Below are 23455 nucleotides of genomic sequence, written 5' to 3'. Positions count from 1 at the left end.
CCCAGCCCTCTTTCCTGCCTATGCAGGGGGTCGGACTCGATGATCTATTGAGGTGCCTTCCGACCCTAACATCTATGAATCTATGAATCTTTCCAAATCTCTCTGAATCGATTTGGAGGGTTCCAATTTGATTCAGAGAGATTTAAGGGTCTCCTGATTTGGTTTGGATTGGAGATTCAGCCACCGAATCGGGCCAAATCTCCGCTGAATCAAATCAGTGACCAAAACTTCGCACAGCCCTAATAATCACCATTTGGAATTCCCTAGACAATAGGTTTCTATGCAAGCACAAATCAGGGAAGCACACTGATTTCATTAAATGGAAGTATTAGAAAGTAGGGCTGTGCGAAACAGCAGCGTTCTGTTCCGACCAGTGTTTTGATGGAACAGCATTTCATTTCAAATTTTGTTTCAATTTGAAATAGCTGTTCCATTTTGTTCCGTCAAAACAGAATTGAAACAGCGAAACTGTTACGATGTTTCACCCATAGGATATAATAGGCAAGGACAAAACAGCCAATAACTTTGTTACATCTTGCTTGATTTGGATGAAACTTGCATGAATGGTAGCTCCTTCTGCGGGCATGAATCCTGCCAAGTTTTAAGGAGATAGGTGCAGGAGGCTCAGGGAAACTGCACCCCAACATTTTGAAAGCAAAACTTGTGTCACATGTATATGTTAAGCCACAGTGGGGTCAAAACTGCAGGCATGCTAGCCTCTGCTAAGGCCACAAAGCCTGCCAAGTTTCAAGGAGATAGGTGCAGGGGTTTGGGGGAAACTGTACCTCAACCTGCGGACAAGCAAAACTCGTGACATGGGTGACATGGAGTGTGTTAAGGCGCAGCAGGGTGAAAGCTTCAGGCCTGCTAGCCCCTGCTGAGGCCACAAAGCCTGCCAGCTTTCAAGGAGATAGGTGCAGGGGCTTCTGGGGCCCTGCACCTCTAGCTGCTGACAGGCAAAACTCATGTCATGGGTGCTTGGGCAGATTGTCTCTGTCTTGGGGCAAAAGCAGTTCCCAGCTCTGTACTGATTCTTTCCTCTCCTTAGTCTGTGGTTTCCTTGCTCATTAACTCATTATTCCCGCTAGCTACTGTGTTACCAATCAATCATGATTCACTCAGGGACCAGCTCAATACACACTATCTAGCTAGGATAATGAGTTGAAACAGTGTCAAAACAAAACTGATGGCGAAATTTTGCACAGCCCTATTAGAAAGCTGAAAGTGGGTTTAGCAGGTTTTGAAATGGCCAGGGGATTACTTTGCATTTATTCTTAGGAGTTGTTCTTTATTATGTTGGCTAACTGCTAAGGACTCTGTACTGATAGTAGAATATATTTCAGTGCTCGGTACACATTATTTACTCTAAAATCAGGCCAGTTTTCTAAGCACAGATTTAAATATGGATTTAGGAGCTGAACTTTAGGAAATTATTTTTAAAATTTGAGTATGTGATTCTTGGTTAAGAAAAAAATTACTGAAGTCACATTGTTTTACTAGATGAATGTTCATTACCTCATTTGGTATTGTTTTCTCACATCGGGCAGAATCACTGAAATTCTATAAACAGGAAAAACAAATATCAACTAGCAAATATCAAATGACCAATAATAAATATCTTTACTTGTGCCTAAATAAAAATATTAAGACAAATAGCAGCATCTCTATAACAAAAAACTAATTGTGTTAAAATATTAATAGAAGAAAAAAAGATTTTGATTATGGCAATATTGGATTGTAAATCAGATTTTCAGAAATGTATCTGTGGGTATTTTACTTTATCATTGGCAGTAGAGCCATTTCAACCATCTGTTCCTGAAGCATTTGGAAATAATGGGACTACTGCATTTTTCAGATGAAAAGCTCATTATTTATTATAACCCTTCATTTTCTATATTTCAGTTCCCAAACTTAGAATATCTTAGGAAGCAGCATTTATTATACCGCTATAGGTATAGAGATGAAATATGATCTAATGCATGGTTTTGGTTTATAAACAACTTTCAGAGAGTTACAGCCCTTTCCTTTTTTTATGGCCAGAAATTCATGGCATCTGGATCTTGAAATCTTTTTCTTTTACTACAAGGCGTAGTGGTACAGGAAACGCTGAGACAAGCCCTGGTCAAAAATTCTGGAAGAAATATTTTTCCATCAACAAAAAAAATCTTTGCAATCATGGGAAATTTTTTGAGACAATGTTTCTTTTTCATTTAAAATGTTTTACATTTTTCAGTTGCCAAAAATACACACACATGCACAAACTTGATTTTTAGTTGAAAACCTAAACTAAAAATAATATTAATATTTTATTAATAATTCTAACAAGATAAACAAGTTCTCAGTTTAGACATTTTTTTCAAAGTAAAATGTATTAATTCTTAGCCAGCTATGGTTGAGAACCACTGGTGTAGTGATTAAAGTACAGCAATAGGTATCTGAGTTGTTTCTGGTTCTGCCTCTGACCTGTGACTTTCAACCTGTTAAAGACAACATTGTCCAAAAAAGCCCATTGAGTTTCATTGGTTTGGGGCACCCAATTTAAGAAACCTTGGACACTGACAACTGGAAACCCAAAAATAGAAATTCCTGAAGGCAGCATCTACCTTGAACATGTTCAATTCCCTTTTATGCTTCCATTTCACAAAATGAGGGTACTAATAGAGAGCAGTAAATTTTTGAGGCATCATAGTTTGGGATAAAAGCAGGAGTAAAGAAATGGGGGCAACAGGCTGACTTTACAGATCTACCACATTGATGGACAGGTTTTACATTGGTGGGACTACACTAAACTCAGTATGGTGAATCATGTCTAAAGTTTTTACTGTTTATAGCTAAACTTTACTCAGAAGCTAATAAATTAACATACACAGGCTGTATGTGAAATGTTTTCTCCTTTTCATATTATGATGCAGATAACCAACTATTTGAACTGGGTTGTGAGAAATTTGGCTGATTTAGAGGTGCAAATGGGTGCAGTGAAGAAAGTGAACAGCTTCCTGAACATGGAGTCTGAGAACTACGATGGCACCTTGGGTATCATATTTTATTCTTTTTTATCTTCTGCAGGTACCAGAATGACAAAAAAAATCCCATTTTTTCTTTTGGGCATGTTGAACCAAAGGTCCTCATTTACATGGGTGCTCTCTGATTGATCTCAATGGGACTCCAGAGGCATAACTTGTAGCAGAGTTTGGGTCTCTGTTTTAGGTGGACCCATACTAGCCAACAGTAAAAAATTGCAGTGTCACAGGTATGACAAGTTGATCACAAGACTGTTCCAGTTCCAAATAGGTTCTCAGCACAGCTGCTGGACAAGACAGTAAATGGAACCAACCTGACAAAATCTTCATGACAATATCGCAGGGGCGGGCAATTATTTTGGGCAGAGGGCCACTTACTGAGTTTTGGCAAGCCATCCAGGGCCGCATGACAGGCAGCCCAGGGCAGATAAATATTCATTTTCTAAATTTTTTAGGGGGCCACAGGCTGGATAGAATGGCCTGGTGGGCTGCATCCGGCCCCCGGGCCGCGTTTTGCCCACCCCTGCATATCGCAATGCAGCACCTGGTCAAGTATCCAGGCAGACCACTGTAAACTTCATTAGACACATATGCCCAGCTTTATTTTGATCTTACACTATGCTGTACACTAGTATGATACCATAAATAGACATGGAAATACTCCTTCTTTAGGTTGGGTCTGTGAGATCTGTGTGTGACACATGCTTCTTAAGGGAAAGAACTGTGATGGCAAATTAAGGGAAGTGGGAAAAAATCATATTTTCCATTCAAGATGCTTTTTAAAAGAAGCCCCCTTCAGGACTCCTTGGCAATTGCCAGAAGCTTCAGTGAAACATGTCTTCGTCACTAAAGCTGTTCTTCCCCTGCTACAGGCCCCAAATACGGAATTACACAGTAGTCCATAGCCATTAAGGAGCTGCCCACTTAAGGGGCTAAAAAAAGCACAAGCTGTTTGCTTGCTCTGACAGCTATGAATGTATACTGTGTTCTTTTTCTAAGGCAGTGCCCCGAATGTCCACTAACTCAGAACAGTCACCTCCTTACAGATACTGAGATACCCACCCCAAATAGGGGAAAATAGGGAAAACGCTCTAACTGACACATATTTTGGAATCTCTAGACTTTGGCACATGGACTACAGGACAGAAATGTTTGAAGAAATAAGACCTCAGCAACACCTTCTGCGTATATTGTCAGATAGTTTAGTTTTGGGGTTTTTTTAGTTTTGAGGGAAGAAATTGTGAAAACAGTAAAATGGGCAATGTAATATTGAACTCAGAGGTGAAAGTAGCTGTTTGTGGGGATTTTCCAAGACACTTCCAAGTGGCAGGCATCCAAAGCCCACTGAAGGCCAATCGGAGTTTGATACTTAACTTCTTTGGGTTCCTTTAGAAACTCCAGCCTCATGGGGCTTAATTGCATGTTCATAGACCAGACTGAAAAATGATCTAAGGTAAAGTCAAGACCTCAAGTTGCAAAGCGGGAACAACATACCATTTGTATTGCTTTTTCTGTGTCAGTGTCAATTCCTTTCCTGTTTCCTTCTCCTCTTCCCAAATCAATGCTAAAAAACACTTTAATATTTACCCTGTCATCAAGTGTATCTACATGTGCAATTACTGTGAAGCAATAAACTCTGGAGCAGTTTGAGCCAGAGTAAACTACTCTCAGGCACAGCATATACATATGCACCCAGGACAGCAGCAATTTGGACTGGGGTGGAGCAAGCCCAGGCTAGCAGCAGGTACAAGGTGGGAGGGTTAGCCCCAGGGTCCAGGTGGTGGTGAAGGGCAGTAGAGGGAGTCGCTGCTGGAGGAGCCATGTGGCTAGGTGGCAGGCAGGAGTTTGGCCCTCGGCTGGCTGGTTTGACTGAGCACAATTTACAACTGTAGTCAGTGTCTCCATATGCGTTTAATCACAGTTAATTACCCCAGCATAAGATAGTACTGTCCCCAACAGTACTGTCTTACTGCTGCATTAATTAGTTTACTGCAGCCTAATGCTGTTGCATATATAGACAGTGATGTTTTACTCTACAGCTAATTGGTCTACTCCACAGTTAAGCATATTTGTAGATGTGGCCATCCTGTGTGTCAGGATCTGGATGCTCAGTGCTAATGTCCCTGCTAGTACTCAGCTGCATGAGGAAACAGTGCTAGCACAAGGTGCATTCTTACCTAATGCCATATTCCTTTGTCCCATTTGCAACAGGCTTTTTACTGTAATTTCAGATAGAAACATAGTAAAGGGTAAATCAGAATAAGAGCATTTGCCTTTGTTTACTGTCACTATTTCAGATGCTTCTCAAATTCCAAAAGACTGGCCCCAGGAGGGGGAAATCAAGATTGAAGATTTGTGTGTCCGATATGAAAACAACCTGAAGCCTGTTCTCAAGCATGTCAAGGCTTACATCAAACCAGGACAGAAGGTATTGTGGATGATATCATCTTCACTTGATTATGCCTTGATGGCAGCTTTTGCTTTCTGTAGACAACACGTTAGCAATAACAGCTGTATTAATATTTGAACATACACACAAGTCCAACATTTTTTCAGTATCTAAATATTGAGTTTGGCCTGCCCAAGGGTCAGGGATCTGTCTTCACTTTTGCCACAGGCAACACGTGGCTGATTTTTTGGAGAAAAGGTGTGTGTTATGAGTGCGAAAATATAGTTTTGCTTAAATTTTGCTCATGGAAAATCAATACAGGTGACCCTCGTCATTCGCCGGGGATACGTTCTCATATCCCCCGCGAATGGCGAAATATGCGAATAAGGCATTGCATTCATGAACGCAGTGGGCGTTCATGAATGCAGTGCCCCCGGCGGCTGAGCGGGGCGGGCATGGCTCCAGCGGCGATGGTAGGAGCTCAGTGGCAGTGGTAGGAGTGCGGTGGCAGTGGCAGGAGCACAGCAGCAGTGGCAGGAGCCTGGCGATGGCAGTGGGAGCCTGGCAGTAGCAAGCATGGAGCTCCCAAGGAGCTCCAGTAAGTGTTTAAGTGTATTTAAAATACGGGTTCAGCATTCGTGAATATTTGAAACCGCAAATGCCAAACCTGCAAATAACGAGGGTTTCCTGTATTTCTCTGCAAATTTTTTCTTGGTAGAACTTTTGCAGAAATTGTATTTTTCATTGGGATATTATTAATATTATTATATATTATGTTTCTGCTTTTGCTCTCACTTTTGGCAACTGTTGTGATATGCAGTATGTTTTCACAGGTTTTCTCCTGTGTATACAACCCACTTCACCTTTCAGTGTTGTAAGAATTGGGGGATTTGTTCTAGCTCACTTGGGTATTTCAGACATTAGATTGTAGCACTACTGTATAAAGCACAAGCAGAAAAAGATAAATTATTTGTAGGAAGGCATCATACTATGTCCATATATAGCAGCCTAAATGCACTGATTTAAAGAATACATTTCCTCTTGCTGCTAGCTACAGAAATGCAATAGGGAATCAAGGTCAGAATCAGGGTGGCATCCAGTCTGCATTGCCACTGAAGCTCTTGGCAAACAATTGTAATTCCTTATGTTTCTCAGAACTGATAATAACCCAATTGTAAATGCTCTGAATATGAGTGCATTGGAGAGAAGTATATCTCCTTGAACCCTTCCCCGTCCCTCCATAGCTTGTGTGTTTAAGAGGGCCTGTTGCTTTAATGGGGGTTATTGGGTTTTTTGCTGTTATTGGTTAAAATAACTTGTTTCAAAATCATTCGAGTAGGGTTTACAGTTCCTTTCCACCATGATCTTGAGAAAAATAACAGTTTAGTTTGTTTTGCAGGTTGGGATCTGTGGCCGCACAGGGAGTGGAAAATCATCATTGTCTTTGGCTTTCTTCAGAATGGTGGACATCTTTGATGGTTAGTTGTTATGGATCCCTCACTGGAGTTTGCTGTTACTCCCCAACTGCTACCCCTATATCCTCCCTCCATTTTTTTGGAAAAAGCAAGCAAACCCTTGTATACACTTTCAAGACACTTAGTTTGAATCAGGCTTATTCTGCCCAATACTTCATGTGCCAAGTGCCTCTTGGGAGTGTCTACATGAGATGTTTGCTGTACAGTTGACTACATGTATATCCCTATTAGGGCACATGAAAGTAATAAACTCTGCAGCAGGGTAGGACTTGTAAATGCAAGTACTATGCTGCTGCAGAGTCTTTTTGTGCGCAGTAGCATGTGTGTAGATGCTGAGCTGGTTGGCTGGGGCATGAGGGTGCTTCAATGCAGGGATTGCCTGCCAGATGGCACGCTGACCCCTGGGGACCTGGCTCAATATGCTGTGGTCCAGGTGCACATGTAAACTACGTTCCCAGGAGCAATGAACTGGAGAGCAATAAGCGCCACAGTTTATTGCCGCACGTTAGTGGCACATGTAGATGTGCCCCTTGAGAGCTATTAGAGAAAGTCTCTACTTATTGTAGGATCTAGTGTAAGACCCTTTATAATCTGACAGAATAATTCTGTTTCTAAATGGAAAGAAAAAAAATCTAACTCTGGTCTCTCCCTATAAATTTATCCCTACTGAATAACTACATTAAAATAAAGGAGCTAAGTTCTGGGAAAATAGAAGCTGGTATGCAGTAAAGGTGCTCCCTTAACTTTAAAAAAAAAATATTGCCATTTTCCAGTTACAGCAGAAGCCCAGGATGATTTTGCAATATTCTTATTTCTATGGCATATCATTCTCCCATGTATCTTATGGAATATGTATGGAATGTCAGCCAGCACAATCCAGTAAGATGTAGGAGGATAAGTACATCAGCTGAAATTAATTTAAGTCAGTCATCTTGGTCTGTCTGCATAGCACCTCAAACAGTGGAGTCCTGGGCCCTGACTGAGCCTCCTAGGTGCTACAATGATACAAATAATAAACATAGTTTTATGCCTATCCTTTTCTATATAATCTACCCTTTACTTTCTTTATGCCTCTCACTTGATTGTCTCAGTCTTCTATTTCCTGTATCTCTGAATTGTTGCCTTAGAAAGGCATTCCATTTCCTCTCAGGTTTTCTTGACTTTCATCTTCTCTCTCTACTGTCTGTTGTCCATGTCTCTCCCTTCTTTCAATGTTAGACAGTATCTAGCCCCACTGCCCCCATCTTTTCTTTGGGTCTATATGAAATCTTAGTCCTGTTAAAGTCTTTGGTAGGTGACACCTGACTTCAGTACAGCTAGGATTTCACCCACTCTGTCCATCTCATTCCTCTATTCTCTTGTATCTGTTACATTTCATACTCACTTATATTCCATGGTATCACCCCTTAAAACATCTCACATGTTCTTGTTCCTCTTAAGGAGCTCTTACAATCCATGCCCCAGGCTTCTCTGTCCTCTCTGCATCATGCCATTTCACCCCCTTATTTCTGTCCCTGTTTCCTCTATTTCCTTTCCACTCTGCCTATCCCACCCAGGCATTCTTATTTCCAATTTTTCCTCCAATCAACCTGTTTTCCCTTAACACATTGGATCTTCCTGCTCACTAGCACACCATCTTTCTTCCCCCGTCTCCTCTTCCCCAGGCTTCTACCTTCATATATGAGAAAAAGGTGATGGTCAAGTTGCTGTTGTTGATGGATGGTGACTGATGGATGGACTGACCCTCTGAAAGCATTTTTAAAAAGTCAGACTTTGCTGAGGGTGAAATTCTGAACCTAGAGAGCTTCAAGCATGTTGGTCAACCCATGGGAGTCAAACTCAGCATGTGCCTGAGTGTTTCGCTAGATCGGGGCTAGGACATTCAACACCATGCAGTATACAGCTCTCTGTGTTTTACAAATAACATAGTGATGAAACTGAATGTTACAGAAACAGCAGCTCTCAGTAGCTTTGAATTTCTTTATATTGATCATTTCCTGGGTCAGGGCTGGTCCTTTCTGTTTTTAGGACATAAGGCAAACAAACTCAGAATATTAATATCTGTTTATTTCCATGTTGGGTGCAGTACAGAGCACAACAGGTGCTCCAACAGAAACTGCTCATCGCAGAGAAAGTGTCTTTCTTGGGGATAACTGGGGCAAATACAAATGGAACCTAGTGTCTGCACCTGTTGATGTACCGTTCCCTCCCTAGCAGCTATGAGAATTTCTTGTGTGCTGGGAAATTGAAGGGCTGCAATTGCAGCCAGATGTTTTGCAGAGGTTTGCAGAGGTTTAAGGAGTGTGACCTTTTTATGTACTTCCTGCCTGTTCCTATTTACAAAGCAGGCAATCCCAATCTAGCCTGCAGATTTTTTCCCCCTGAATGCCAAAGGTTGCCACATCTGACATGCCATAGATTAGATTGTCAGGTCAAATCTATAAAATTTATTGACCTGATGGGCTAATGGAATCTCTGTACATTAGTGACCACCACCGCTATTGCATGTGGCTTCCTTTATTGAAATACCATGCCAGGAAGGCATGTGCTTCCATTGCTTTTTTTGGTCAGCTGAACCTAAGTATAATTCATAATTTAGACTTAAGTGACACCTACCTATGGAACATGGAAAAATGATTTTAACATGACTGAGTTTGGGTGCATTTTTTAATTCACGGAGTCATCTCTTATATTTGGATCACTGAGCCATCTCTTATCTTTGGAAAAGTGTTTCTAGCTTTCTAAGGACAGCAAGGCCTGTATTCATGTTTCATATTATGATTGCTTGAGTGTTGTGTGCAAAATAAGCTAGCACAAATTTGAAATAAAAGATTCCAATCTGATCCTCACTAAAATCAACAGGAACAGAAAGTGGCCCAGGAACAATTATCTCAACTGCTGTTGTCCTCTCTTCCTCTGCTTGGCTGCAGAGCACAGGATGCTCCATAATTAATTATCTTTGGCATCATTAATCATGTAGCATGAAACCAAAATATTTCCTTTAAGGGACTTAAAAAGAGAAGGAGAGAGATGATAAGTGTCTGTCATCAGTAAGCAGAATTTCCCCTGGGTTGTTTTATTTTACGCAATATTTATTTTATACCTTTATTGTATATCATACTTATATGATATTTATTGTATACCTTCCACATGTTTATGTCACAGCTGAGGGGATGCAAAGTCACTCTCAGAGTTTGGAGGCTAGCCCAAATCCAAATAAGCTTCTGCTTCTTTGTGATTAATTTTGGTGTTGTCTGCTTAGAAATGGCACAATACTTGCAAGCTTATAAAATTGTATTGTTCCAAACAGGGAGGATTGTGATTGATGGAATAGACATTAGTAAATTACCCCTGCACACCCTCCGCTCCCGACTGTCAATTATTCTCCAAGATCCTGTGCTGTTCAGTGGTTCCATTCGGTGCGTATTACTTTTTGCTGTGTGAATTGTAAAGTTGTATAGGTTCTGCATCAGAGATGGTACCACAGAAGCCATCCAGGAGATGGGGATGATGGGAATGGGAGAAGACCTTCTATGCCTATTTCTAGCTATTCAAAATCTGTGAGTAACATATAGCTGTAGCACTGCCTTGGACTAGACCAGGGTGTTTGGTCTTGAAATGTGCTCACTAAGCCCTTTATTCTTTCCCTGGCACTGGCAGCTTTAATTTGGATCCAGAGTGCAAGTGCACTGACGATAGACTTTGGGAAGCTCTGGAGATTGCTCAGCTGAAGAACATGGTGAAGTCATTGCCAGGAGGCCTAGGTATGACTAAACCGAGTGCTCATGAATTCATGCCAGTGCATAAAAAAAGAACATATATATGCAAAGAATGTTTTGATTTTTGAATATCTTGTTGTAGGCTTAGGAGAGTGTGATATATAGCCTGACTTTGAGTAATTCTGTAAGGGAGTGGCAAGTGCCTGATGAATATTCCAAAAGTATACCTCTCATACTGCTGAATGATGGTTTAGTTTTGCACTGATTTCAATTAAATGTTAGTACAGTACATCAGCAGGTGGGCCTGGGGGACTAGTAGTCAGATGGTTAAAAACTGTTTTTACAACTCTGTTTCAACAGTAAAATCTGTGATTGCCAGATGAAGGCCCAACAGCTGTGTCTCCTAATTATGTCACTGATCAAGCAGTTTCCTTTTTATTTCAGGCCTGGTTCATGAAGGAAAGCCACTTATACATGTTACACGTTATTAAATATGATATGCTTTCCCAAGTTTGTTAAGTTCTAAGTCCATGACTGTGTGAGATAATATATTGCCCTCAGGTCTGTGGTCCCAGCAGCAGTGCTCAGTCTTCTCAATATCACTGCAGTCCAGTGCTCAGCATAGATCAGCTTATAACATATTTCAGGAATATCATTTGATGTTTCAACACCTCTTGAGCATAGGTTTTCTGGCTTATACTGCAAATCACTTGGGGCACTGATTTTGTATTTCATGAGTATACTTAGTTGAATAACATCTTTAGGCAACAGCATTTCAATAACTTAAAACCTTGAACCTAACTCTCTTACAGATGCGATGGTAACAGAAGGAGGAGAGAATTTCAGTGTGGGTCAAAGACAGCTCTTCTGTTTGGCCAGAGCCTTTGTTCGTAAGAGCAGCATCCTCATCATGGATGAAGCCACAGCTTCTATTGACATGGCTACAGTGAGTATGCCAGCTATACTGCTACTAGTGCCAGTTGATATATCTTGTGAGAGGCAAGAAGGTACTTTGAGCTGAAAACTCACACCTTTGGTACAGTCTTCCCTAGATGTTATATCACTGGGCAGAGGAGATTGGTATCTATCTTATAGGTATTTTTTTGGTTATGTTAATTTTCATTTTGATGTCTGTGGTGTGGGGAAAAATGTAAAAAAAAAAGGCCTGGTATTGAGGGTCCTACTACATGACATAATTCAGGGTCTGTACTACAGTGTGTCCAACTGTTCCTTCTCACACATGCCACACCTAGAAAGGTACTGATGAGGTTACTTGCTCTAGGACAGCCCCCCAGTGATTGATGTCAAGATCTAAGTTTCTGGAGTGTTTCAGTGCAGCTGCCAGAGACATGCTACATGAGCCTTACTGACGCACCATATTTTTTTGCATGTAGCATGCCCCAAATATTATACATACTCTGGTTTTGACAGATGGCTTGAAGAAAAAGTATTTGTACCTTGCAGCACAGGTAAGTACCTGATCCAGTGCACTGAGTTTGGGGGCATGTGCCCAGTCTGGCTTCAGTGTACCAGCCCAATCTAGTGTGCAGGGCCATGTCATTCAGGGGTCTGGAAATTTGTCAGCAGAGGAGAAATGACACGATTAGTTGCTGTGCATTGTCAACATTCCACCACTGCCAATCTCCAGACTCCTGGGGATCTATATTTCTTACAAATAATGCACACTCCAATTTCTCCCAGCTGGTTTTGGGGAAGGTGTGTGTTTTATGCAAGAAAATATGTTATTTCTAAATTTGGAATGCATAGCAGGAGTGGGTGGGTGGGACACACTTATGAATATCCTGGTTGGGACAAACTGCCATTACAATATAGACATACCCAGGCACATAGATAGAAGGCACTGAACTATGTGGTTGTGAGTCCTTGACAATGAAAAAGACACATACTATAAGGAGATGTAAAACCCTGAATAACTTTTGGGCGTTTTTCTTTTGCAGGAAAACATTTTGCAGAAGGTTGTGATGACTGCCTTTGCAGACCGCACAGTTGTAACAATAGCTGTAAGTATGACCTACAGAAGAAGCTTCTTTTCCTCATTCTTCACGTAGTAAGACTTGCTGTTGACCAGTTAATTGCTGTTTAGAAAACAAACTGAAACTAAAACTCAGCCCAGAACACCTCTGAACTTTAAAGAGGTAAAAAGCACAAACCTGGATCTAGCAAATTTAGCAAATACCTTATTTACTAAAATACAAAACAAGGGCTTTTTCCCCCCAAGTCAGCACTGGGGGGCAGGGGGAAGACCCTCATATAATTTCATACAGGAAACCTTACTAAATGCACTGTCTTTCATTAAACTGCTGCCAAAGTAATGGAAACCAACTCTGAAGTTGATTAAATGGAAAGTCTGAGCATCACTGTAAACCACATGGCCCGTATGGGTTAACATACTGATGGGAACCATTTTTGGGTTTATTTTTATGTGTGGCCCTTAAAAAATGGGCAGTTGCTGCCCCAGAAAGGAACAAGCACTAAGCCCATAGGTACTGTAGTACCAGGCTGGCACTCAGGTTGGTGCTCAGAGAGGATGCAGCCAACTCCACCGGTGCCAAAAATGCTGATGGGACCCTTTCTTTGGTGGGGGCTCTTAAAAAAAATGGGCGAGCATTCTTTCCACAGGGAACTGGCACCAGCCTGCAGGTACTGGAATACCAGGCCAGCACCAGAAGGGCCAGGGCCAATCCTGATGCCTTCCCCTTGATGCCAAACATGCTGCTACATTTGATCTTAGCCAAAAAGCTGAGATGCTGATGGGAGCCTACCACAAGGATAATTAGTGCATCCCATCTGACTAAGATATGTGGTAGTGCCAATTGCCTGCAGTTCTCCTCAGCACCAACTCTTTTTTAAGTCATGGTGAGCTATTACACTGAATACATTTTGATTTCTTCACCCTGAAGCTGATCTGTGCCTTTCATTCCCATTTCCAATTACTCTTGTTTCTTCACTAGCCTTAAATATCTAGAAAACATTACCAAATGGGGGCCTAAATAGTTCACCCAGACCTCTGTTTCCCCCTCTTTCAGCCTGTTGCATATGGTCAGTGTGGCCCTGCCCTCCAGGAGATGGAGCAGGACCAGGTTGTCCTGTGCCTCATCTGCATATAATTTTTTGAAGGATCCCAAGGCTTGTGACAAGAAAACCCATGAGTTGTGGGGGAAAGGCCTTATTAGCACATGGATCGTTTGTGTGGGGTATCTGGAGTACAAGCACATACTGATCAATGCTGGACTATGGGGCCACAATGGCTTGAAATGCTGTTGACTCTGGTGAGGCCCAACCCAGTGACCTATATGGTAAATCATGATCTTTTTGGCTTTGGACTAATATGGTTCAATGATATATAGTTGTTGTACTATATACTTAGTTGTTTATGTAGTTGTATACATAGTTATACCACATACTTGCTTGGCAGGAGAGATCCTATGATCCTCTCAACTGATCAAGTGTAGTTATAGGGTGAGGTCTGCCCCTTGCACTCCAAGTAGGGGTAGCTTCCCGAAATGGAGGAAACTTGACTGCACAATTTTCTGGTAGATGGGGACTGTATTCTCACTTTCCCTGTGGGTTGCTCCTTGGCCTTTTAGCTAGGAGCAAGCAAGAGTAAGGGGCATCCAACCCCTAAGGACTCCAGGCTTGGGGCTTGTACATAGGATACCTGCTGTGGATTGGGGAATATTGAAAGCCCCAGACAGATGAATCTGGGAGGAAGGATACTTGCCTGGTGGTAGAGCCACATAGACTTGAACGACTGACCTCGTCTCAACCAAAATTTGGAATGTGACCATTGGGCTTTGCTAAACAGAATTCAGAACAAAATTGGACCTTGAAACAATTTTTTTTTTAAGTTTGTACTATGTATATAAGGAAGAACAAAAGTGCTGTTTATAAGTGTGTTTATGGAGTACTTTTGCTAAAACTTGCAGCCGTTTCATAAAAGGTAGAGCTATCTGTAGTAATTTGCTTAAATGGTAAATTATGTTTATTTCAAGGGCAGTGTTTTCACATTTGCCCCATACTTCCATGTGCTCAAGGAGAGCAGTGTCTGATTGTAAAGAGGAGGCGGGAATGGGGCTATTTAACCCCCTAGATTTATTTTCCCTGCTTTAGCAATGGGAGGGAGACAAATTCAAGGGAGACCTCAAATAATTAGATAGCTGGAAAACTATAACAAATTTATAAATTTCCCACATATAGAATCTAATTTGGGGGGGTGGGGGTCATCTTATATTCAGGGCTATCTTAGATTTGAGTAAATACAGTAATGTTCATCTGTATAAAATGGAAAAAGCCAAGAAAGATTTGGGTCTGAAGATTTTGGATCTGAACAACCTGACAGTGTTAACAAATGTTGCCTTTGTACCACCATAACATTTTTTATGGTGGCACAAAAGCTAAGTAAGCAGATGTCCATGACCCTTGTTACTTACGTGGTATGAATTTATGATGCTCTTTTTTGGTTGAGATCCATTTGCTTTAAGGCGGGGGAGCCTGGGCAGCCCAGAGAAGCCCATGCCACCCTCGGCAAGGACTCCTCGGGCTTTACGGCCCAATCCTGCATGCTGGGATTTCCCATTCCTGGGGCATGCAGGATCAGGCCCCCAAAGCCCTGGAAGTACCGGTTCAGGTTTGCTGTTTAGGATTCCCTGGGTATGCAACAACACTCTGGGGAAGCCCCAGGGCTGGGACCACCAGTCAGCTGATTTGCAGTCTTAGCCCCAGGACCACACCAGAGCTAGCTTTCCCCAGGGATTTCCCAGGGTGCATCTCTGCAAGTGGGGAACACACTGCCCATTGTCCTGCAGGGTCAATGGGCAAGACAGTGACAATGGGTGATGTGTGTTTTCCCCAGTGAAGCAGATTAGTGGACACATCCTGGTACTGCTGATCTACTGCATTTGGTGACATCTAGTTATACTCTGAACTTTGCAGTGGAGCTCAACATACAAATTGGTATCCGATTACAATGTTACCATTGAGCTAAATCTCTCTACTAAACCCAATTAAAGTACTGGATCCAACTACCATTACTGAACCTTGGTTCAAAATCTGGATTTTGTTACTTATGCCTTTGTACATTTTCTGCAACTGTCGTTTATAATGTGATTTATGAATTTAGCAGCTTTTCTTTGTTTCTATAAAGATGTATAAATGGACATTTTTCAAATTTCACCAAAAAAAACCCCCAGGAGAGCTAAACTAAGCTTTTATGGGTTGTTTCCTGTTTTTCAACCAGCTCTCTGTATAGGCTAGAAGTTCTGTCCATTTGTATGATGCCTTTAATGCATTTTAAGAGTAATTCCACCCTATGATGACATCCTTACTTAGCAGACAGCTGTTTCATGCCTGAAATAAATGTAAGCTTCAACAGCTGTTTTACTTGTTTTGTCTGAAGTTTTATTTTCAGTTTAGAGAGTAAGATTGGAGTCACAACTGCTGGGCTCTGTTCCCAGCTATTAGTGACCTGCTGTGTTACCTTGGTCTGATCACTTAAGCTAGCTCATTTTTGTGGTTAAGATTCTTGGATGCATAAATGCATAAAATATTATTAACAAGGATTTCCATTCATAAAACTGTCCTTCAGATCCTTGCATGATTGGTGCTCTCTCTCCCACTAAAATATTACTTATCAGTTTCACTGACTTTCTGTTTTCCATATTGGTTTAGGAAGGAAATACGGCACTTGTTCATATCTGGCTTCCTTGTTCTTCACAAAGCATTTTATTTAGTTGCCTTCACTTTCTTTTTGGCTGCTCCTTCTTTCTCCACCTACCTGCCTGTTTTTCTTCTCTTCTTTTCAGCACCGAGTGTCTCAGATCTTGGATGCAGGCATTGTGCTAGTCTTTTCTGATGGTATTCTAGCTGAGTGCGATACTGCCTCAAACTTGCTCCTCAAAGAGGATGGCCTGTTCACCACTTTGGTGAAGACTCACAAGTAGATTCTGTCAGACCATTCTGGCTCACAAGACTTCAGGCTCTCTGGTAGCTATCTTTAACTCTATTATCTTTAATTCTGCTTCCATTCTTCTGCACAAGCTGTTCAGTAACAGTACGAAAAACTGTTTGTTGTATTCAAGTACTTTCAAATGTTCATCTTAAACATGAAATCCCTTCCACTGCTCCATTAATTAGATTTTAATTTTCCTGTTAGTCTATGAAAAAAATAAGAATTATTATAAAAGGAGTTCATAAATGAATGGAAAGGAGTAATTGAAATGTATTGTCTGTCTCAGTTCTTATCTTAGTGGATATGTGTTCCTTTGACAAAAACACCACAAATCTTCTTCTGGGGTGAGACATTGTAGTTTGTTCCAGCCTATCACTCATTCAAAATGATTTTCAACTAATAGATTCTTTATCCCTTTAGTAATATTGCTATTTGGATTTGATAAGGAGACATGAATCAGTCCCAAGCATAAGTGGGCTGTTAAGTGGCTAACTGCCAAATTATATGAGTTAGTGATGAAAGCTTCAAGTTCAAACCAACTTACCTGAAACAGTGAGTCCAAATCACTGCATCATCAGTGCAGTCCCTTGAATTTCTGTAGGCATGTCTACATGTGCATTAATGTGCCTTAAATTTAGTACCTACAGGCATTTATACACGTACCTTTGTCTGCTGTGACACGCCAAAAATCCAGCGCATCAGAGCAGACTCAATTAATCGAGTCTGTGGAGCACATGAACTGATGTGCCTGGCGCTGCATCACATACATTTGTATAAATAGTGAAATGCGCATCAGCACACAGAAAATGGCAGCGGTGCACCTTAGAACGAAAACACCTTTGATGTGTTTTAGGTTATAAGAGCGCCACCAGCATTTTCTCAGCGCTGACATGCATTTCGCCATGTATACAAATGTATGCACTGCAGCACATGCATGTGTATAAATACCCTCCAATATGGGGTACTAAATTAATGCACATTAGACTTACCTAATGTGCAGTAGCTCATTTGCACCGTTTTTAAGTGACACTTAATATGCAGTAGACTATTTTACTGAGCATTAGCCTAATGTCATAGTTTTTTACGTGATGCTTTAATGCTCATTAAAATAATCTACTGGGGCATTTGTGGATGACATTTTAAAGCGGGTTTAAAGCAAGTTAAATGCCTTTTGCACTGCTTTAATGGCATTGCTGTTTGCACGTCCAGCAGCGTATTGCGTGTTAATTCCAGCCGCTGTAGCACATTTGGCAGCGTAATGCGCCTTAAATGACTGGGACACAGCATATGAGTTTGGGGCACTGCAAAGTAAAACACATCCGAGCAGTTTTAGTTTCCTAAACTAAAGTTTCCTCCGAGCTGTGGAGGGAAGCACTGGGCTCCGTGTGGCTCAGGGACTGTGCAGGCAGCCCAGCAGCAGCCCGGGAAGGCAGGCTCCACAGAAGGGGGGGGAAAAAAAGCAGCACGCCTGATCTTTTTTTTTCCCCCTCCGGAGCCTGCCTGCCTGAGCTGTGCAGGGCCCTGGTGTTTCCTTCTGCAGCTGTACTGCCCCCCGGGACTGCCCAAACCGGGTGCCTGTAGGTGGGAGCCACCGGGGGTGAGGGGGCCACCACTGCCACAGAGGGAAGCACCAGCCCCACCCTGCATCTCAGGGACTACTCTGCCCACCAGCAGCTCGCTCTCCCCTCCCCACCACTGGAGAGGCAGGTAAGGATCAGGCAGCAACATGGGTGTACACGACACGGGGGTTTACTTCACTCTAAATTGAAGCTTTTTTAAAAACCACCACTTCAATTTAGGGAAATAAAACCCTGTATTGTGTACAAATGCCCCTGAGCATTAAAGCACACTTCAAGACGCTCCCTGTGACATGTAAACTGCATTCTTTACAGAGTATGTGCGGGGCAGTGGGGGTGGGACATTGATGTAAATTTAAAACTCAAAACCACATCTAATCTGCATGACCACTAAGAAACAAAAACCTCTTTTGTAAGAATGTGTGTTTGTCTAAGTGTCCTTTGTGGCAGAATGCCACCCCTGTCTCTCCCCAAAAACTCTGTTTGGTGACAGTTTGGTTAACATGGTCACTGCAAAGGGCAGACTCCTCTGCCCCATCTCTTCAGGTGACCCTGAGTTATAACCTGAGCTGGATACATTCCTGAGGAAGTGGGGAAACCTGCTCCCTGTGCCTAGGTGACTGGAATCACATACCTGGGTTGGGGGCTTAAACTCCCTATTGTTCTAAGCAATGCCAACCTGACTGGGAGGGGGCTAGAGAACCTGCAACCAGTGATGCATTTCAAATTGGTTGGCTGGCAGCCAACAGGTGCTGGCCTCCATTGGACCAGGTAAATGAGGTCATAAGGGCTATATAAGTTAAAGACTGCCCAGGAGGAGGGGCAGTAGCCATGATGAAAACTCAGAGAGAGAGAAGCTGGACTATCTGAAACCTGCTCTCTCTCTTGAAACTCATGATCAATGAACTGCCTGCCTCCAGAGGGAATCTCCACCTGCCTCTGGATGATGCTCATAAATAAGCTGCCTGAGATCTAACTAGATATATAGCTTGCAGTAACTCAGATGCATGATCAAAGGCTACCCAGCCATGCCAGTTTGCTCTGTGGGATTTCTCTAATATTGCTCAACTCTGTACCCTATTCCAAACCTCCTTCCTCCTTGTAACCAATAAACTTCTCCTTGGTACCTAGTGTGGGAGTGGGTCTAGATTATGCCTTGGGGTCTCCTTGGTTCAGCTGACTAAGGGAGACCGCTATTTGTGCTTCAGACTGAGGGAAGCATCCCAAGTTCTTGGAGTGGGTCGAGTACCATCAAGGACTACCAGGCCTGTGTTTCCCAGGGGGCACAGGGCCAGAAACAGTCCAGACCCTGGGTGGTGGGAGCGTTAGCCCGGGCTAGCGGGTGTGCACCAGGAAGGGAGTCAGTCAGATGTAAGGCGCCCCCAGGGAGGCACTCGGAGCCTGGAAGATGGTCAGGCACGGTGAGGCAGGTGGCTCAGGGCAGGAGCACCCCCTACTGGCCCGCCACATCCTTGACCAAAACTTTCAGAAGAAGGTGTTTATTGGTGGTGCTTTATCTATGCATGGCTGGGTTTATTTTTGCAGCAAGCCCAGGAACATAATTCTAGGTGCCCATTTCCATCAAACTCCTGATTTAGTATGGATGGAGGGCACACAGGATCTCAGGAGCTACTTAACGTCCAGGCCCATGGACCTATAGATCTCAATCCTGTTAACATTCATGCCCGTGCTTGACTTTTATGCACTTGGAGAGACTTTAAGCTCAAAAGGTGCTTTTCAAATACTTCCATAACCATTTTCAAGACTTGAATCTATTTCTTGCAAATTATTTAAGATTTCTTGCTATAAGGACCCAATTCCAAAACTACTGATGACAGATGATATCCTCCAATTGATTTCAGTAGGTTTAGACCAGGCCTGAAATGAATACTGTTAATGTAATTTGAATTTCTGTATGGTTTTTTGTTTTACAACAGCATCGGGTTCACACTATTCTGACTGCAGACCTGGTCATTGTGATGAAACGAGGGAACATTTTGGAATACGATACTCCAGAGAACTTACTCTCCCAGGAAAATGGCATCTTTGCTTCTTTTGTCCGGGCTGACATGTGAAGGGTCACTAGATTGCATGCTGTATTTTTAATACCTTATTTTTAAAAAAAAAATGAAATTTAAATATTTTCTATTGGAAGTAGTGTCACTTTAGTCTTTTCAAATATTTTTTTCTGCACGTTTCTATCTTTAAATAATAAAACCCATTGCACTACATGTATGTCTCAAAGCAATAAAAATGTCACTTTACCAAATGCCATTAAGCTTCTCACATGTAAATTTGCAACAGTTTGACTTCCTGAAAATTTGGCATTTTCCTTGGATGTTGTTAGTGCAGTATTTTGTTGTTGGTAACATGCAAAAGAATGCTGCCTTTTAGGAACTGAATATGGTACATTGGAACCAGTGATCAAATAATGTAATGTGTCGTGGGAGCTAAAGAGCACCAGGAATATCTACCCCTAGAAAAATAATACTGTATATAACACTTAGGGTGCTGACACAAGTGACATTTTGTCACACGATGAGCCACTCAAAGTGCTCTACAGTCATGCCCTTACAGGAGTGCATGGTGCTTCAAAAGGGCCCAATCCCATGACAGTTTGAACCCTCATTATTTGAGGGTTCAGATGAAGGCACTACAAAGCAGAGTGTCATCATTAACTTGTGTCAGCGTGTGCTGGGAGTAGGGCCTGCTCCTCACACTGTCTTCAGCACGGGAGGAAGGGGAAGGGAGGCCCCCCACTCCAATCCAGCTGCCCCACCCTCCAGCATCAGCTGGGCAACTCCCAAACTGAGCTCTCTCCGCTCCCTTCCCCCCTCCCATTTTGAAGACAGCAGCAGGGCTTGGAGGCGTGGGGTTAGGGGACAGCAGCTGCGGACTTGCAGCCGCTCCAACTGCAGCTCAGTCTCCCAACCCCAGGGACCCAATAGCAAATGTCTGTTGGGTCTGGGGGATCACTGTAAGTCAAGGTGCTTCCTATAAAGTGCCATGAGTTACAGTGGGGAGCTTCACTTCAGTCTGCGCTCTTAGTGCAATCTGATGCATTCCAAAAGTGTAAACTTTGCCTAGAGTCATATCTTTGAGCTAAAGTTAAAAAATATTCTCTTGAGAGCAGGAGTTATAGAACAAATGATTTCCACCAGAGGTAAGTAAATTTCTCCTCTCTTCCATGTCAGTGCATATGAACTATTTGGAATCCTGATGGACTCCGCTTTTTAAAAGCAATGGCAGTTGCCATCCACAAAGCTGTGTATAAGCTTTATATAAGCTTCCCCAGTGTTATAATGGATGAGACTCTTTCTGAAGTGCATATATATTTTTATTACAAGGTAGTGTAGTATTCAGATCTTGCCCAGGAATCTACTCTTCCTAATGGTAATGGCCAGGAAACATCAAAAGGACAAGATAAAAATCAGTATCTGAAAAAAATTGTGTTTAGTGTTCAGCTCCTAACTCCTTGCTGGTTGTATGGCTTTTGAAAATGAAAGGGCACATTCATCCCAGGATTATATTGGCTTCAGTAGGTTTACCCTGGGAATGAACTTCACTCAATATGGTAAGACTTAGTATTAGAGGAAATGTAGTTTAAGTATACAGATATTGGCACCCATTTTTAAAAAAATTTTAGTTCAGATCTTATATAAGGCATGTTCCTGCAATTAGACAATCATTAGTACCTGGGCATCAATTTTAACCTTCTTATCATAAACCACCTTTTATTCCCTCTCCAAACCTCAAAACACTCTTCACATATCTACCACTTTCATACCTTGGCCTGGATGATATGATTTTCAAAGCAAGGTAGAGGATTTAGATGCATCTTAATTTTGCTCAGCCCCTTAACACTGCTTTGGGAATCTCATCCAGATATCTCTCTACAGATGATTAATGGTTAGAAATAAATTCTGCACTTGGAACAATGCACATAAATCTCTCTGTATTAAGAGGAGTGTTATACATATGCTTCCAAAATAGAATTTGGAACATAATCCATCCTACTGCCAGAACTACTCAATGTAAATCATAATCATGAACTACTGTATGTCTAGGAAGGACATCCTGTATGCAGGATAAGCATGTTGTTATCATGACTTATTAAAATAATTAAAATTTAGAAATTGAACCCAGGGAGAAATTGATCTGAATCTTTTTTAATTTGAGGTGTTTAAATATTGCAGATTTATCCTGGTGGAGTGAAAAAGGAGAAAAAACCCACAATATTTTATAATTGCTCTGATCTCTCTCTACTACTATAAATCTGAGTGCATAGCATATGTAAGCAACCAAAGATCACTTTAACATTTTATAAGAGAAAGTATTTCTGATTCTTTCCCATCTACTGTATGTTGTTCCTCAAGTTTTGAGAGGCAAAGGGCCAAAATCATTGTTGGTTTAAATCCATTTACTTCATTGATCTTATGCTAGAAATTAATTGGATTCACTATACTTAGATTCAGAATTAAAGTGAAGAATAGATATTGTTTGTTGGACTTGCTTGATGCAACAGAATTTAATTTACTGCTTTGTTTTAGTATGTCAGGGGCTGGGAAATACCTCCCAGCATAGCTAATCCATCTCAATTCACAAGCACAGGACTGCCGCAGTATTTTCTAACTGTGGTGATAATTGTAACACATGTGAATGAGGCACAGCAGTTTACTTTCATTTCTTAAGAAATAAAATCCTACTGAATGTCCAAAGACAGACAGGAAGTCTCATGAATTACCATTGACTTATTTGATCATAGAATCATATCATAGAATCATAGAAGTAGGGTCGGAAGGGACCTTGTAGATCTTCAAGTCTGACCCCCTCCCCTGCCTAGGCAGGAGGGAAACTGTGCTCAAGTGACCCCAACCAGGTAGGCATCGAGCCGCTTCTTAAAGACCCCCAGGGAAGGAGCCAGCACCACTTCCCTTGGAAGTTGATTCCAGATCCTAGCCGTCCTAACTGTGAAGTAGTTCTTACGGATGTCTAATCTAAACCTACTCTCCAACAACTTGTAGCCGTTATTCCTTGTTATCCCGGGGGGCGCTAGGGGAAACAAGGTCTCCCCCAAACCCTTCTGGTCCCCCCTAGTGAGTTTATAGACAGTCACAAGGTCCCCCCTCAGCCTTCTCTTGTGAAGGCTGAACAGGTTCAGGTCCCGTAGCTTCTCATTGTAGGGTCTGCCCTGCTGTCCCCGGATCATGCGGGTGGCCCTCCTCTGGACCCTCTCAATGTTGTCCACATCCCTCTTGAAGTGGGGTGCCCAGAACAGGACACAGTACTCCAGCTGTGGCCTGATCA

General features: G+C 42.1%; 1 protein-coding gene and 1 non-coding gene across 9 annotated transcripts in view; both read left to right on the top strand.

Moving 5' to 3' along the window:
- ABCC9 (ATP binding cassette subfamily C member 9) overlaps positions 1-22294 on the top strand; it is a 141432-nt gene extending 119138 nt beyond the window's left edge. For 6 of the 8 annotated variants that reach the window (XM_025208521.1, XM_025208520.1, XM_014521658.2 and 3 more), the window contains 9 exons: positions 2913-3033; positions 5318-5448; positions 6809-6887; positions 10195-10303; positions 10545-10648; positions 11416-11549; positions 12562-12624; positions 16426-16606; positions 20086-20223. In XM_025208521.1, coding sequence (XP_025064306.1) covers positions 2913-3033; positions 5318-5448; positions 6809-6887; positions 10195-10303; positions 10545-10648; positions 11416-11549; positions 12562-12624; positions 16426-16563 — 879 coding nt within the window. In that variant the 3' untranslated portion in view covers positions 16564-16606; positions 20086-20223. Of the gene's footprint in view, positions 1-2912; positions 3034-5317; positions 5449-6808; positions 6888-10194; positions 10304-10544; positions 10649-11415; positions 11550-12561; positions 12625-16425; positions 16607-20085 lie in introns of all 8 variants that reach the window. The other 2 variants (XM_006027347.3, XM_025208522.1) reach the window with 1 other exon arrangement.
- LOC112550884 lies at positions 14025-14189 on the top strand. Its single transcript, XR_003094947.1, has one exon. It is a non-coding gene; the product is annotated as a U1 spliceosomal RNA (small nuclear RNA).
- Positions 22295-23455: the final 1161 nt, after the last annotated feature.

Source organism: Alligator sinensis, unplaced genomic scaffold (assembly GCF_000455745.1).
Source record: "Alligator sinensis unplaced genomic scaffold, ASM45574v1 scaffold517_1, whole genome shotgun sequence".
Taxonomy (NCBI): Eukaryota; Metazoa; Chordata; order Crocodylia; family Alligatoridae; genus Alligator; species Alligator sinensis.
The sequence above is the reverse complement of the archived record's forward strand: the minus strand, read 5'-3'. Positions and strand labels throughout refer to the sequence as shown.